Here is a 16985-nt window from a genome sequence, read left to right on the forward strand (position 1 = left end):
AAAAGATCTAAAGCTTTCTAATTTGACCTGACGTTGATGAGGTATGTGAAAAAACATTTCAGGGCTTGAAGCTCCTGATAACGGGAAGATAGTTTTTGAAGTTCTTAAAGATAACCTACACGTACTATGCGGCGTGGCAAAGTTGATCTGGAGTTGGCGTAAGCAGGGCAGTGCAGCAAGACATGCTCAATTGTCTCTTCCGATGCACAGTTGCTGCAATAGTTATCAAAAGTGAACACATGTGGATACGGTAGCTATCAGTGTACGCTGCATTGAGTCAGAGCCAATGGTACTATAAGGTTTCTAGGTGATGTGGAAGCTGGCGAGGGAGTCTTCTTGATGTCAGCTCGGGGTCAAATGTGTAAAAAAATTTCTGATGGTGAGTACGAAATGAGATTCTGTTTCATTCTGTAAGGAGGAAGCGTTAGAGAGGAATCGGAAACACTGCACACAGAAGACTTCACCTGTTGCTGCCGGGCGCCTAGCCCCTCAGGGTAGAGGTGCCAGTGGGAGTGGAGGTAGGCGCCCCCCGTCCGGTGGTTCTTGAGCGTGATCTGGGCACCATACGCCACCTCTGCAATGGCAACGACAGTTGACGGGACCTTGGCAACACTGTGGTGGGGGGCTTTGCAGTTTTCAGTACGCTGGCTCTAGCAAACTGTGAAGGTGGCTGGCTTGTCAAGAGGCAAGTGGAACTGACACACAAACTTGCACTCCATTTCCTGTGACTCAATTCTACGACTTCTGGAACAAGATGATTAAATTTTTCAGTTCTAAACAACGGTCTGTCACTGGAACTGGCCCGAAGTCGCACCCGATCGTACGGGACTAGAATACATAAAATGCAGTAAGCTAAAGCCATGGCAGACCCCGTACATAAACTTAGTCCAACCACAAAAAAGAAAATGCATCAGTAAGTAGCGTTTTCTTAGGCCTTAAGCAATCACAGGCACTTTGTATCGAGGAACCATGGGAACTGATTGAATTTCACAGTACTTCAAAGTAACCAATCCTGTTTAACTAGTGTGTTACTCTACTCACTAATGCACAACAATGTCCAAGCCGTTTGTTTCCCCTACGCTTGCAATGTATAGCTGTAATCTTCCAACTGCCATTACACATTCAGCAAAATAGAGTGAGCGTGTACAGGAGATTAGCTTCCAGCACAAACAAACTCCGTGCTTCAGAAAGTGCAGCCATGTTAGGCCTCACCACCAACGTGTACCTACCCCTAGGCATGCTGGCCATGTACAGGGAGTTCCCCTTGAGCCGGGACTGGAACTCGGAGCTGAAGAAGCCATCACCGCTACCGCTGCATTGAGCAAGAAACCAGGTTCCTTGCACTGCGTTTGTTACAGCTCCACTCTGTACCAATGTTCCACAGAGCACTAGCTACAATGTGCACTACGCTTCAATGCCCCCCTTCCTAAGACTAACTAAATCCCCTAGATAGAACGTAAGAAAAGGTGTTGCCCAAAAGCTGCACAATTACCCATCCGAAGCAATTTTCATCCCCTGTTGAAAACCTATCCACACATTGCAACATTCAACATGCCATTAAAATTACCCAATAAAGCAACAGTACTGTTTCTTCTTTCAATTTTCTCTGCTTTACCACCACTAGCAGTGATGCCATCAAGTGAACAACTTCCAATACAACGGACTCTTCTGGAAAATTTCTGCGACTTTTTCTACGTATATACACACACGCAACTCCCACAACTCCTTCCTATGAAGAGCTTGAAGCTGCATTATTAATCCTTTCAGTAAAGGCTTCACACCTTAAGGCTGGTTCATGGTGCTTTTCGGTGCACTCGAGCAACGCATCGAGCAGAAAGTGAGTGTTGCACGTGTCAGCAAGCCATCCACTAAGCCGAATGGCCCCTCCCCAAGCCAGCGTAATGACGACATCAATGAGGATGTGTTACAATCATTGCCCCCTTCTTCTCTTTCCTTCCTTGAAACATTTCCCTGTCTTTTCTGGCCTCAAACAGCTTTGCTTTCAAGGTAGGTGCTCCTATCTCTAGCCTCGACTTCCTTTTCCCGTCCACCACCTCATAAATGGGCCATTCCTAAAAACTCGTGTAGGATGGCCTGGAGCTTCACCTGAGGCTACAAGAGAAGCTACAGATCAACTTAATTGTCATTGGAATGTTGTATACACAGGAGGTATAGAAAATGAATACCACCAATTGGTACACAGGTTGAGAACTATCAATCACCATGCCAACGCTGGAACTACAAACCCGCGGTATGCTGACCTAGAAAAGCAGCCATTTGTGCAATTTGACATGTTTTTTTTTTTTCCAGTACAGCAGCAGTTTATGGAACAACTTCACGCAGCAGATCATTGCCTTGACTTATATAAAAAGAGTACCCTTGAAAGGTTTCAGACACAATTGTGTGCACTGCTCTCGGCAAGATCAGTGCACCGAACTTTGATTCACGCCCCACACAAACAAACACACACAGATGGCAGAGATCTAAATACACAAAGCGGAAATCAAAGCGGAGGAAAAAAGTTCACCCGACGTCAGACTGCATGCTCATGCATAGGGAACTTACCACAGTACTCGTCTTCACACTGCAATCCAACAGATAAACATGACAGCTGAGCAAAACAAGCAATGACTCAATGCCCGACACCACAAAAGAGACAGATGAATGGGCCGGCACAAGACATGTTACACTCCAGCCATTTACTGTTCCAGTGAAATCTGAGAAACACAACTGCTGCCTTAAAAAAAAAAAGCGCGTAAAAAAAATCCTTCGACAATGCAACTAATCCTTCGTCAATGCAACCTTCGACAATGCAAAAAATCCTTCGACAATGCAACCCACAATTACAATGCGTTTACCGGCAGCCTTGTAGTCCCTGTTTGCTGGTTTCAGGTGACTCAACTTCAGCTAATGTGTATAGACAAACAGCACGCATCTTTGCATTGTAATACAAGCAATATGGGATTGCAGTTATAGAACAACTACAATAAAGGGCTCATGAGGAAATTTATGATGTCCTTTAGCTGAAGTCTTGACTGAATACATGCAAGAACATGTGAATGCATTAACATATACATCCATAAAGCTATATTGCTCACTTGTAGATACCTCAATCATGCGTACACACGACACTTACAATCAGGTTAGTTTTTTTAAGAATGAAAGCTGTGTCACTGCTTGGCTTGACATTGATGCATGCATAGATGACCACGCGTCCCCATTAGATGGCCCGTTAATCCGGTTAGCGCTGATACAGTACACATTCAGTGCTACAGATCGTTTAGCTGGAGCTGTCAAGTAACAAATTAGTGTTTTAATTTTTAAACTGCTTGATTATATGGTGCTTTTCTTTTACTACAAGGATGAAACAACTCCTAAACATACCAGCATTCATGGGAACAGTTGAAACGGAAAGGCAGGCTGGCAATGTAAGATGGATACTTTTGAGTATAAAACACTCACAAAAATATATTTCAACGAGGGAAGCTGGGCTACTCAACTGCAACGCTCTAAGTTCACAACCAGTTCGTCCAAAAATGAAAAAACATGCAACTAAATAATCCCCACAACAGAGGGAACTAGCAAAGAGACAAAGACAGTGTCAGATTTTACTGACCATCCCAAAACTGAGCTGTAAGTAAGGGAGCTGCAGCTGGTGTGACTGCTCCCAGTCATCGCCAACCACTGACATCGGCCCAGGACTTTCTGCTAGGCTGAATACAAGTGCCCGCTAGTGCTCGCAACAAGAATAGGTAGTACTGCGTTGTACGGGAGGCAGTGCCCACCTCTTGTAGAGCACCTGCAGGTGGACGTAGAAGTAGAGCATGTACAGGCACACGGGCAGCAGGATGAGGCACAGCGCCCGGCTCACAAAGTGCTTGCCCACCTGCACCTGCACTCGAAGGGAGGGGGATGGATGGTCAGAATGCGCGCCAAGACAATATAACGCCAGCTTTGAAAAACACATCATCATCATCAACAGCAACAGCCTACTCGGGCAACACCCTCTCAATTTTCTTCAGGCCTCTCCAGCCCCTCCTTTCCACACGCCCTACGTCACGCTATGTGTCCGACCGCTCGGCTGGCGCGAGCCGCCACGGACGCACGGCTCCCTCTGTTGTCGCTATCCGCTGGCGGGCTCATACGGGCAAGTTCTGGCGGGAACTCGATCTTTCGGTGAGCGGCAAGCCGCTGCCTTTGTCTTTCAATGTGCTGTTCGTGCAGTATTTCATTACTCGCCCGAGTCTGTCGGTCCTGTTCCTTTTGTGGCGTGTGTGCGTGTAGAAGCCTTCGAATGGAAAGCGTGCCCAGAATTCAACGCTGAACACCTGCCGTGTCGCAACGAGGGCAACTTCGTGAAACATGGGCCGGTGCTGTGTTCCCGGGTGCCGCGGAAACTATGACAATGGCCCCAAAGTGCGTGTTTATTGCTTCCCAAGCGACAAACTGCAGAAGAAAGCGTGGTTGCGGGCCATTCCACGGAAGGATTTCACACCTACAGTGCATTCGAGGGTAAGACACTGCAATTTTGTTTAATGGGAGCCAGGAATATTTGTGAGGTTTAGCGATTGTTGTGAACTGTGACTCCCGGGAATGCGCGCTTCGTAGGCAGTGAGAGCACTGCTATAACTAACGTGTGGGTCTGTCAGCAAGCGTTTATTTCCGTGGATGCATCAGGCTGTGCGATACATTTGTACACAGATGGGTATAGTTCCGCGGAAGCTAGTACGAACGTCATTCTCACATTTAAGCTCGTATAAATTGAAATTACCCTTAACCTATCAATATAACTTTCTGTGTACAGGTGTGTGAGCTGCATTTCCATGAAGACGACTTTGTCACGGCATTGTCTCACCAAGATGAACAGACAGGCAGAACAATAGAGGTGAAGCGCGACAGAGTGTATTTGAAGAAAGGTGCCGTGCCTTCGGTCTTCCCTAACTGTCCGAAATACTTATCGTCAACACAAGTTCGCAGCGAGTCGCCCGAGTCCAAGAAAGCAAGGAGGGAAAATGCTGCTCTGCAGGAGGCGATTCGACAATCGCTTGAATCTAATGAACTTGAACAGAAAAGAAACAAAGTTTCATCGTTTGAAGAGTTGAAAGCTAAGCTGTCCGGGATTTGCAACACAAAATTTTGGACGGTTTCTGTAAATGAGCAATGGGTTAGGTTTCTTCTCATTGAGGACGATCCTTCACCTAGTGTGAAATGCGCCTTGGTAGTTCTCCCAGATCTGTCGCTTTCCGTTTTCCTGAATGGAGTGAAGCTTCAATCGCTTCCTTCGGGCAGCGCTCTGCCAGATAAAGTATGCGATACCTCCAGTTTGTCCTCGCTGCTAGAGGAGCTCGAGAAACGCTTGTGGGATGTACCTGGAGTGACGCAAGACTCGAAGGGGACCAAAGTATTGCAGTTTGTCACTTCACTTCTTCTGGACGTCATTGAAGACAGTGACACTCCGAAAGAACGCAGAGATTTGCTGAAATTTCTGGTTGAGCAGATAGAGCTTCTCCTCGCGAAACAGTGCGTGTATAGTGCAGAACTGCTGGTGTTTGCCAGCATTATGCATTCGATTTCACCTCACACATATAACTTCACAAGAGCTGCATCAGGGATGATTTTGCCCCATCCTTCCACACTCCGTCGTGTTTGCTCAAATTACAAAGCTGACCCCCTTCTGGAGCAAAGTGAAATGCATTCCTTTTCCTACATCCGAGAGAGAGTGAAGTCAATGCAAGATCACGAGAAGACAGTGACCATGATGATTGACGAGATCCATATCAAACCATACTTCGACTACAAAGGGGGCACAATTGTGGGATCATCAGCCCATTCCACGGAACCAGCCACCACAGCGCATGTGTTCATGATACAGTCGCTACTTTCTCCAAACAAGGACGTCATCCACATACTACCTGTGAGCAAACTGAGCGCAGAAGTTTTGCATGAGCATGCCAAACACATAATCCTAAGTGTTGAGAAGATAGGGCTTAAAGTCATCGCTGTTATAACTGACAACAATGCTCTAAACCGCAAGATGATGTCCTTCTTCGCCACAAGACCTCAAGTGAGCATTGTTTATCCCCATCCAGCGGATAACACTCGCCCACTTTTCTACGTTGTCGATCCTGTGCATCTGTTGAAGTGCGTGAGGAACAATTGGAATAACCAGAAAAATCCTGGAACATGTCTTTATTTCCCTGAAATGGACTTGAGTGGGAAAATGCCTGAAGGGCCTCCTCGTATGAAAGCTGCTTCTTTTGCAGCTGTGCGGCAGCTTTATACTTCAGAGAAAACGTCGCTTGTGAAGGCCGGCTACAGACTGAATGCAAAAGCCGTGAATCCAACCTCTTTGGAGCGGCAGAATGTAAAGCTTGTTTTGGATGTTGTAAATTCATTTGTGTCAAACGCACTTAGGACGCATGGTTCCACGTTCAAGATTGCTCAAGCTGAGTCTACCGCTCTTTTCATTGACATTATCCTCACATGGTGGCGAATAGTCAATGTTAAGACACCTTGCAAAGGCCAGAGGCTAAGAGACAGCTTGCAAGACCCTGTAAGGTCTGTTGACGATACACAGTTGACGTTCCTGTGTTCCATTGTCGACTGGCTGGACGCTTGGGCGAGCATAAACACCAGCAGTGGCTCACTGATGAAAGAAACACACAGTGCTTTGCGATTGACATGCTATTCTCTGGTAGAACTCTCGCGCTACTGCTTGGAAGAACTTCACTTCAAGTACGTCTTGCTGGGAAAGTTTCAGACGGACGCGCTAGAGGACCGCTTTGGCCGTTACCGTCAGCTAGCAGGAGCGCAGTACAGTTAAACCTCGATGTAACGAACTTCAATGTAACGAAACCCTCGATGTAACGAACCACGGAATTTTTTTTAACTTCAAGTGTATGCACACCATGTATTTTCACCCTCTGTGTAACGAAGTCCCGTTTGTCGGAATTTCAATGTAACGAAGTTCCATGGAGAACTAGGCACGAAATTTAAGTTGTAGAGGTATATTCTGGAAGACGCAAGCGCCGAAATGGGGTCTCAATAAAACGCGAACGGCAACACGGGCCGCCCAATGCCGCGGATACAGCGAGCGAGCCCCTTGCCTACAAACTGCGTGGCGTGCATACACGGCTGGGCTGGCGCACTGTTTCTGTTTCTGTCGGAGCTTAATCGTCTACACGGGCATCAGCGTGAACCGCATGGAGCGTTTTCTCCCCGCAAAAACTCTAAACGCACCCCGCAACTACAGGCGCGCTGACGCTACCGCGGAGGCCACCCGCGCTATGTGGGTAGCTCCAGCGACCGCTTCCAAACGCTCGCTGAAATGAAACTCGAGGGGCAAATGAGAGGGGCACGCGAGAAAAAAAAGCGGATAACGTTGGCGAAATTTTCACAGTAAAACGTCATGCGCGCCGCTTGCGCCCATCAAACATCCTCCGCGGTGGTAAGCCTAATCGCCTCTTGCGAAGCTGCGATGTGCCCTTCGTTCGAGTTCGCTCATGCTTGTTGGGTTTCACCGTTCCAGCAAGCATTTGTGAATCTTTATGAGCCGTGTGCGCGCTTTTTTTTTCACACCCGCATCCGCGATTGCGCGCCGGCGGCGGCTTCTGCGCCAGGAAGCGACTCGCGCTGCACGCGGCAGTGGGAGGAGCCTGACCAGTTTCACCAATGGGGAGGCGCGCTCCCTATGGCGGGAGCTTCGAAGCGCTCGGGCATGCCGAGGATATTTGATGGGCGCTTTTGTAAGCGGCGCGTATGACGCTTGAAAATTTCGTCCACGTTACCCTTTTTTTTTTTTTTTTTTTTTTTGCATGCCTTTTTCGTTTGCCCCTCTAGTTGCGTTTCAGCGAGCGGAAGCGGTCGCTGGAGCTACTCACATCGCGCGGGTTGTCTCCGCAGCTGCGTCGCGCCTGTGGCTTGCGGGGCGCGCTTTTGCGGGGAGAAAACGCTCCATGCGGTTCACTCTGATGCCCGCGTAGACGATTAAGCTCCGATAGAAACAGAAAGAGTGCGCCAGCCGTGTATGCACGCCACGTTTTCTTTTGCAGCAAATGCTTCACGGGATAAACACTCCATTAAAACCGCGAATTTCAATGTAGCGAAATTTCAATGTAACGAAGTAAATTACGAATTTTACCGACTTCGCTACATCGAGGTTTAACTGTACCACATTTCGGTGCGCCAACTGTATGAGTGTGAGAAGAAGCTTCGTCTTCAAAAACTTTTGATATTTCCTCGTGAGGAGGCTGACTGTGGAGACACCAACGAAGATCTTCTGGCGTGCAACTTTTCTGTGTCGGTTACTGACGATGATATAACAAGCGGCCACTCCGATATGGATGCTATAGTTTATATTGCAGGGTACGCGGCTCATTCTGTTTCAAAGAAGCTTTCTTGTTCTACATGTTTCAGCACGTTGGTTGTTGAAAACCGCGAGATCGAAGCGGAAAACACTGCCATGATAGCTAACCTGACGAGAGGAGGCCTGAAATTTCCGCAGCCATGGACAGTTCATATGGTACTGATGACAAAACTAGTTGCAGAAAAGTTGTCCTTTGGAGAAAACGCGAACGATTTTCTATCCTGTAGTAATCAACATGGCGTTGTGACTTCGCAGACGATTTCACTTCTGGGAGAACCAGACATTGAGATGTGTGAAAATGGCCACACTGCACAAACGCTTATGGGCTTGGTAGTTCGCGTTGCAACCAATGTAGTTTTGAACAACTTTTGCAAGCTCAGAAATGACATCATACAAGACAATGCGCAGAAGAAGGCCGCAGCCCGCAAAGCAGCAACTCTGAAGAAGTAAAGCTTTATTCCCGACGCAATAAAAATGTTTTTGCGAACACTTCATTGGTTTCTTATAATGGTTGGATTAGCTATCCAGTATTTCAGTGGTGCACACAAAGGCTACATATATGACATGGCATGACTGTAGTTTGCACCCATTAACACACACTGTAGAACTTCTACAGCCCAGCATTATTGTTTGTGTCATATCTGAATGATGAGTTTTAACAGCAAAGCAGAATAATTTGTGAAAACTTCAAATAATGTGCAATGTTGTCGTGTGGCTAGGTATATTAAATTGTTTGCACTAATGGAGAAAGAAACTTAATAGGCGCTCAAAGGTGGAGTATTATACAGTATGATGTGTTCCGCTGTAAAGTAAACACCTATAAATAAAGCACATGAAATGGTAGTCCTAAGCATGAACAAACTAGGCCATTTAATGTTTACAGCAACCAAGAAAGAAATATGAGCGGAATCACTACACCGAACAGTTCAGAACTTAGCAGCTAACTGTGCAGTAACCGAACTACAGGCCAAACGGGCGCGACGCTCTGAAATAGCGGAACGAAGCGCCCGAAAGGTCCCTTAGCGTGACGTCATGGGACGGGTGGAAAGGCCTTAGCAAAATAGAGAGGGTGTTGACTCGGGTCCACTGCAGGACGGAAGGCCTCTCCCACTGACCTCCAGTTGCTCCTGTCCTGTGCCCCTTGAGTCGGCAGTTTACTTCTGAATTTTTTAATTTCATCCCTCCATAGTGTTATTGGCCTTCCCCTTCTTCTAGACCCGTCTCTTAAATCCACTGAGTTACCCATTTGGTCCACCGGTTGTCGGTTCGTCTCACTACATGGCCAGGTTTAGTCCATTTCTTTTTTCTTTACTTGAACTTTGATATCGTCTACTTGAGTTTGTTCCCTGATCCAGATAGCTTGTTTCCTGTCCCTAAGCATTACTCCAATCACTGTTCATTTCATGGCCCGTTGAGCCGTCCTACAGATGTGTACTATATGCAGGCACAACTGCATTACGAGCTCCTCTCAGAAACCACCCCGATGGAGTGTTGGGGGACTTTGTACACGGGGCTTCCACAGAAATGTGAACGGAAACAGGAAAAGTTACGGGGGATGATTACCGAACATCCATGTGCACATATATTGCACCAGGAGCTGTAATTAAATAGCTTATTCACACAGTACACTCTTGTTAGGACGAACTGGGTTACGGCGAGCCTCACGGTTATGACAAAAGAGCTTTCGTGCTCTTCTGACATGCAACCCTTGCTTAATTAAGATGAATTTCCAAAAATGTAAACAAATTTTCACGTTCTCTCATGGTTCGTTTTCTAGGGAGGTTTTCGTACATCTATCAATGCAAAAGTCCCCTGGAGGGAGCATCTCAGGAGCAAACAGTGAGAAGCTAGAGTATTTCCCTTTCAAATGCTTGAAAATTGCAATTCCAGTGTATGGCAGTACACAGACGGCAGAGTGACCCCTAGGCATTGTACGGAATCTCACGAGACGAAGCCGGAGGAGACTCACGAGAGGCTGCTCCAGGTTTCCCAGGTGCTCCCAGAGGTCGTGGACTGTGTACAGGCCCACCAGCAGAACCACAAAGAGGCCCACAAACTTCACACTGGGGGCAGAGGGAGGGAGGGAGAGAGAGGGGGAGGCACGAAAGACAACGATCGGACACAAGGCAGCATGGGCAGAGGTTCAAAACAATTGCACAGATCATGATTTATGGTATAATTCTTATGAACCTTGCTTTCTGGCTCTATCATTCTCACCAATGAGGATGTACAGGCACTCTTTCTGTGAAAGGTGGGAGCGACATAAGACCAGAGAATCACTTTCAATGCTCAGATATTGAATCCACAGGCTGCAAAAACTGCAACAGTGAAGAAAGCAAAGGCTGACGTGTTTTTATAGGAAAGGTTAGACTGGGCTTGATTCATGGGTAGTTTTTTTTTTAAATTACCATACCCATGAGAACAACGCGAGACTACAAGCAAAAAAAAAAAAAAAAAGAAAAGCAACCTTTAAATGCATTCTGTCTTTCTATAGCGTCTTTCTGCTCACTTTCTAGTTAAGTGTCCCATTGATAATGCTAACTGAAGTGCACATGCTACTGGCTGACTGTTCGATCTAATTGTTTGTGCGTGCGGATTTCTGTAACCGTTTACTCTGCAAGCACAATTTTTGCATCTCCAGTCTGTCTCACTAACAACAGTGCACTGCAATGATGACCATTTTTAAGCCCAGTGTATAATATGAAAACCCATTAATTTTGAAACTGTCATATTTATTCGAATATAGGTCAGCCTAGAATGCAGCTCGAACCCTCCAACATTTTGAGCCACCCCTCGAAGGCAAAAAAAAAAAAATATTACAAATTATGGGCCTACACGGTGCATTTGGCAACTCCATACAAACTTCATTTGTTCATGATTACGAGGCAAGTTTATTGGATTACTGGTATTATAAATTTCCTTCCCCTTCCCCCTTTTGGTTTTGGACAATATTCCTGAAAAAAACAAACAACAGGTCAACTTATATCCGAATAAATAGGGTGATTCTGCACAAACAACAGCACAGCTGTGCTGAACATGCCAACAATATTTGCTGAACCCCTCCAGATTTCTTGAGTTCTTTTAGCATTCCCTTAACACCCACAAAAACAATCCACAGAGGCACAAATCAACAGGAACATACAAATTCAACCCTTGCTTTCGCTTAACTCAAAATAAAGGCATGGCTCCTCTACGAAATGCACTTTTCTTTGCCATAGCTATATGCCACGATCCTACGACTACTTTGCCATCAGCAACCAAAATTTTTCAGTTGACTTTTTCTGGTTCGTACTTTGTTTGTGTTTCATTTGCTGCTACATGTCCACGCAACATTAGTCCTTACCAATGCCCTCACTGGAACAGTTAAAATAGAAAAACAATTCGGAGAAATTTGATCAAACAACTGGTGTGGCCAGTTCCATTACATCATCATTAATGCCCCACTTGAAAGTGCACCAATGAACAAGGCAAGGGCAGAAACTAAAAATAGAGACAGGGACACTTGTCGAGTTATCCTTCCACCCTGTGCCTCTTGTTTTTTACTCAGTGTCGAGTTTAAATCACAATGAATAACAAAAACCAGTTGAAGGACTGTAGTATGCAATAAGCAAGACACACGAACATACTGATCTTGACTTTAACTTCACTACTCTTGAAAATGGTGCCTGTCGACAGCTTATCAACTCAAACTACAAATCCAAGAGGTGATACATATAATCTTGAGGTCTCAGTCATGTTTTGATCTCGAGAATGGTGCCTATTAATGATAACCAATCCACTGCAACTGCTTATCAAAGTGACGAGACATATCAGCTTAAGGTGGAAATCATGCTTTGATTAGCTTGGTGGTGACTGTGAGCTAGTAGTACACACACTGGGACATTAATTTTCCAATGGCTCGCCTCATAAATCGCTTCATGCTTCAAGGACACGTGGAACCTGGGCACGTTCTGTTCCTAGACGTGAATAATACATAGAACCCTAGCCATGTAAGCTTCACTTAATATAATAGCACACCAAACGCCACCTGCTGCCACCACTGACTATGCAAGCCCATAAATGCACTGTGAGACACTTAAATTCTTTCTTCTTCTTGTAGCCTCACAGCTTGAACTGTATTTAGCTAAAACAAAGTTGCACAGGAGAGTCGAAATAGGGGAATGCTCACCTAATGGCACAGGACAGAAAGACGCCCGAGACCACTAGCCAAGTCCACCAAGGTCGTGAGAAGGGCCTGAGGGAAGAAACACACATAAATGTACATAAACGTACATAAATAAGTAAAGATTTTTCATTCACTCATTTGTTCAACAACTCGGGATACCCTTGGGGCAAGAAATAATGGAACCAGAACGCACTTTTCACGCGAAATCACACCAAGAACAAAAGAAACAAACAGTTTAATTCATGGGCCTGTGTGTGACAAATTGGAGTCTTGCATCAAGGTAGATCATGCCAATGTGTGCCTTGTTTTAACTTTCACCTTCCTGACCATTTTGCTTCTGTTTGTTTAATAGTCCTTCCCACCCTCTATTCAGGGGTGCATTTCATTTATTTGACAGCCTCAGAAGGTGCTTGACAAAAACTAAGGTAAACTTGTAGAATGTATGGCAAAACCAGTGTTTGAAAATTACCAGCACCTCTTCTTGGTATCTCTAAGCAACAAAGCTTACAATTTTCCAGACCATCAACTCCTCAACTTAGCAAGCTCTAGAGAGAGCCCATCACATAAAAAAAATTAATCATAATAATAAGTCAATAAATAAATAAAATCAAAGAACCAGTCAACCACTCACACTGTCACCACAAGAAAAAAAACAACTCGCAGGAAAGCTTGTTTGTTAGACAGCTGTGAATCGTTGATTTATGCGCAACACGTTTTGTCCTAATGTTTTCGCAAGTGAAGAGGCTTAGTGACAGTTTTATAGCTGCGCCTACCAAAATCCACCAGTCAGGCCAGGTGGTTCATACTGATAGCTCACGAAGCAGTGCTGCAAATGACCAGTGATTGAAATACACCTTTCGTGTGATGCTATCTTGTTTTTTTGTCGACTTCAGAATTCCCACGTGGGTTGGGCAGCCATAGCTATGAAGCACTACTTTCTTGAGCAACCAAGCTGCACCAACACTTGGTTAAAGAAAGTTTTATATTGCTCTCTTTTAACTTAATTTACTCTTTGTTAAACAAAGTTTATCTTTCTCAACTTAGTTTGGAGCAAACTACTCCTTGCATTGATGCCCACTAGCAAGTATGAGCATAATTATCAACGACACGTTGAAACACCTCTTTTCTCATCCAATTATCGAGTATTTTCTTCCTTCCTTTCAACTCTTTTCAACAGAAAGTACACCGAGCGCTGCCAAGGGGCCTTCCACAGAGAAAAGCTGTTTGTCCCTCAAGTGTGGCTGACAACCTGACCAGGTTTTTAAAAAATAATCTCCAACATACAACAACATGCGAACTGCAAATGCAGTGTGTATGCAGTAATTCACAGCAGAGTGCACTGGAACTGAATTACAACTAATGAAGAATGGCACGCAGGACAGGGCCCATTTTGTCACTCACTGCGAAAGCCACAAGTGAGAAGAAGAGTGCAACGCGAGGTTGCAGTGAGACTGACCTGTCCTTTTGGGCCTTGAAGACGACAATGCTCATGAAGGCGCCAACAATGAAGAACATCAGGATGGGGTCCAGCAGGATGTACTGGGAGAGCGTCACCAGCCCCACATCTATCCAGGAGACAAGAGAGGACGAGGAGGATGAGAACAAGACCGGGACTCTTCTCGCCACAAGCACGCAAAGGGTGGGGGCAGTCGCTACTGCGAACCCAAATCTGGCCTCTAGTGATGAAGTGGTTATGCGACAGTCACTCGCAAAGTTATATATATATATACATATTTACAGAGAGGGAACGATCTTTAATGAAGTCTGGTGATGTTAGCCGGGCTAAAATGCCTAACTTGCAATGCCAGCTGATGATGTGATGAAGATGATGGCGATCATGTTGGAAGAACTTGATGCGTACAGAGGCATTGAGTTATTTACAGACATTGGTCTAAACCTGTGCGCTGCAGATACGTGATCAGAGCTCTTGTAGCCCATAAAGCACGTCTGGAACATGCCCACGGTCCTAAAACGTTCTTTAGCTGAATATCCACGGAAAGCTGCAGTCTCAAAGACACTGCGAGGGCCACTGTTTGCACACTAAATCGAGCACATTCACAGAGCAGGTGGTGGAGGGTTTCTCGCACATCGCAAAGTTATGTGCTCCAGCTGTTAACCTTGCTACAAGAGAAACCATTTTTGGTAACGTTAGACTAGCATCTGTAGCATCTTTTCATCGGGGCAGTTTAATTCTGTCCACCTGAAAATCCTCACAAAACTATTCCCGTGAACAACAGAGTACATGCTCGTCCTCAGTCCTTCACTGGTCTGAAATGGCGTCACTTCTCTCTCCTCTATCTACCAATCTGCCTACGTTCACAAAGGTACCACCCAAGGGTGGTATGTCAGCTCGAAGGAGACCTCCGCGATTTGTGCTCCCCCCCCCAAAGAGACTTACCAAAGATGACCAGCAGCGATGCGAGGGTGGCAGCCGGCAGGGATCGGGAGAGCTCCCACACTATGACGAAGCAGAAGGGGGCCACCATGCTTCCCAGCAGGGCACAGAACTGGAACCACCGCCAGAGAACACCAGCCCTTGTTACAACCCAGCAGTCAATGGGCATGCAGTGACAGAGTGACAGCGAGGGGATTTGAAATAGCGACTGTATGCCGCCTGCAGCTCCACCCTACAGAGATCCAATTTCCAGCTGTGTGGAACATAAAAGTCTGCATCTGCCGTGCACCTTCACTGCGCAATTTCACAGTTATATGTACACCCGTTTATCACTTCCATGCCCAGCCAAGCTATCGCTAATAGAGAACAGGGCTGCCACACTGAACCTCTGTAGATTAGGCACCCTCAAACAACTCAGTGGAGCAAAGCCTTACAGTAAAGCAACAATTTCGGAGTTGTAATGCACCAAAGCTGTCACCCAGGCTTCTCTAAGGTACTAGGCACACTAAATGCTCGGGATGCGACTGCTGTCTGTGTTTCCCGTTTACTGCCCAATCAGTTGCCATTCCTTGAAGCAGCAAATTCCCTTTGTTGAAGTGCAGCACCTTGGAACCTGTACAACACTGCTGCACTTGCCAAAATGGTCATCGTAACCTTGTTCCCCTTTCCTCAAAATGCTGTAGTGGTCACCGAACACACGCTCCAAACAAAGGAGAGTGTAGGAGGAAAGACACTGATTTTGGTAAACTTGGTTCTAGTTCAAAGGTTACTCCTTTCACCTCTACGTATGGGTGAAACCTTAACAGAGAAAAAGAAATCTAAGATAGCCTGAGTATGTTGCAGGCTCAAAACCTTAACATGTCCAAACACCCTGCACATCTCAAGCAACAATAACACTATGCTTCACCTCTTACTAACAATTCCTCTCACTAAATCTTACTAAACAACAATGGCTTACTAAACATCTTGAAAGCAAACTTAGATCAGCTCAACGGGCCATGGAACGAATAATGATAGGAGTAACACTTAGGGACCGGAAACGAGCTACCTGGGTCAGGGAGGAAAGTTGAGTAGAAGATATCCTAGTACAAATAAAGAAAAAGAAATGGACTTGGGCTGGCCATGTAGTGAGGCGAACCGACAACCGCTGGACGAGCAGGGTGACAGAGTGGATACCAACAGATAGGTCTAGAAGAAAGGGAAGGCCAATAACACGATGGAGGGATGAAATACGGAACTTAATTCAGAGGAAAAGAGGGGACTCGAGCAGCACAAGACATCAGCTGTTGGAGGTCAATGGGAGAGGCCTTCGTCCTACAATGGACCTGAGTAGGCTAATGATGATGATGATCGCCTAATTACTTGGTAAAGATTCCCGAGCATGTAAGACAAAACACTACTATGTACTCATCTTTTAAAAAGTAGTAGGCAGATCAAGCATGTGAAGAGCAGGCTCAAGCAGCACTGCCCAAAAACAGCTCACCTGTGTTGGAAAGTGAACAAATAAAGCAACGCAAAGAAGAAAATGGAAGGAGAAATTTATGACAGAACACAAACGGAAAGATGATACGGCACAGTTTCTTGCGAGGAACTGCTCCCAGTTCCACAGCTCACTTTGCTTTTCGTGCCCGTATAGAGAAACATGTCTGCTACACTCAAGTGCGGTGACTCCAGAGTTGTGTGCTTTCATGATAGCTCAGAAAGGTGCAAGGGATGGCCAACCTCTTTCTCCAGCAAGTTTCCGCATGAACTGTTATGTGCACAAGAGCCTCGCACGGTGCAAGAATGAACAACCCACACCTTCATGATGCAGATGAATACATCAACTGAGGAAGTGGCAACTCACGATTCGCATGCCGGCGTAGTTGTGATCCTCATACTTGTCACCCGGCTTCCCAAAGGGGAAAGTTCCATTGTACCCGGTCAGCTTGCCAGACAGGGCAATGAGCATCTGGAATACCGGAAAGATCATCGTTACACTCGGTGTAAGCAACTTGCATCCAAATTCCAGATGCAATGCTTTCCTTTTTATGTAAGAGGCCATGGATTAAACAACAGGG

General features: G+C 45.9%; 2 protein-coding genes across 2 annotated transcripts in view; one reads left to right on the forward strand and one right to left on the reverse strand.

Moving 5' to 3' along the window:
* The window catches only part of LOC144149660 (maleylacetoacetate isomerase-like), a 154050-nt gene that overhangs the window by 118054 nt on the left and 19011 nt on the right, over positions 1-16985 (forward strand). The window lies entirely within an intron of this gene.
* Positions 1-16985, reverse strand: part of Tw (Protein O-mannosyl-transferase 2) — a 32841-nt gene that overhangs the window by 13587 nt on the left and 2269 nt on the right. The window contains exons 3-10 of the mRNA XM_077681319.1: positions 16772-16876; positions 14929-15037; positions 13987-14095; positions 12534-12599; positions 10335-10428; positions 3786-3892; positions 1230-1312; positions 465-574 (exon numbers count right to left, since the gene is read on the reverse strand). Of these exons, the coding sequence (XP_077537445.1) occupies positions 465-574; positions 1230-1312; positions 3786-3892; positions 10335-10428; positions 12534-12599; positions 13987-14095; positions 14929-15037; positions 16772-16876 (783 nt within the window). The remainder of the gene's footprint in view (positions 1-464; positions 575-1229; positions 1313-3785; positions 3893-10334; positions 10429-12533; positions 12600-13986; positions 14096-14928; positions 15038-16771; positions 16877-16985) is intronic.

The sequence above is a fragment of the Haemaphysalis longicornis genome, unplaced genomic scaffold (assembly GCF_048455015.1).
Source record: "Haemaphysalis longicornis isolate Haplotype H1 unplaced genomic scaffold, Haemaphysalis longicornis Haplotype H1 scaffold_8, whole genome shotgun sequence".
Taxonomy (NCBI): domain Eukaryota; kingdom Metazoa; phylum Arthropoda; class Arachnida; order Ixodida; family Ixodidae; genus Haemaphysalis; species Haemaphysalis longicornis.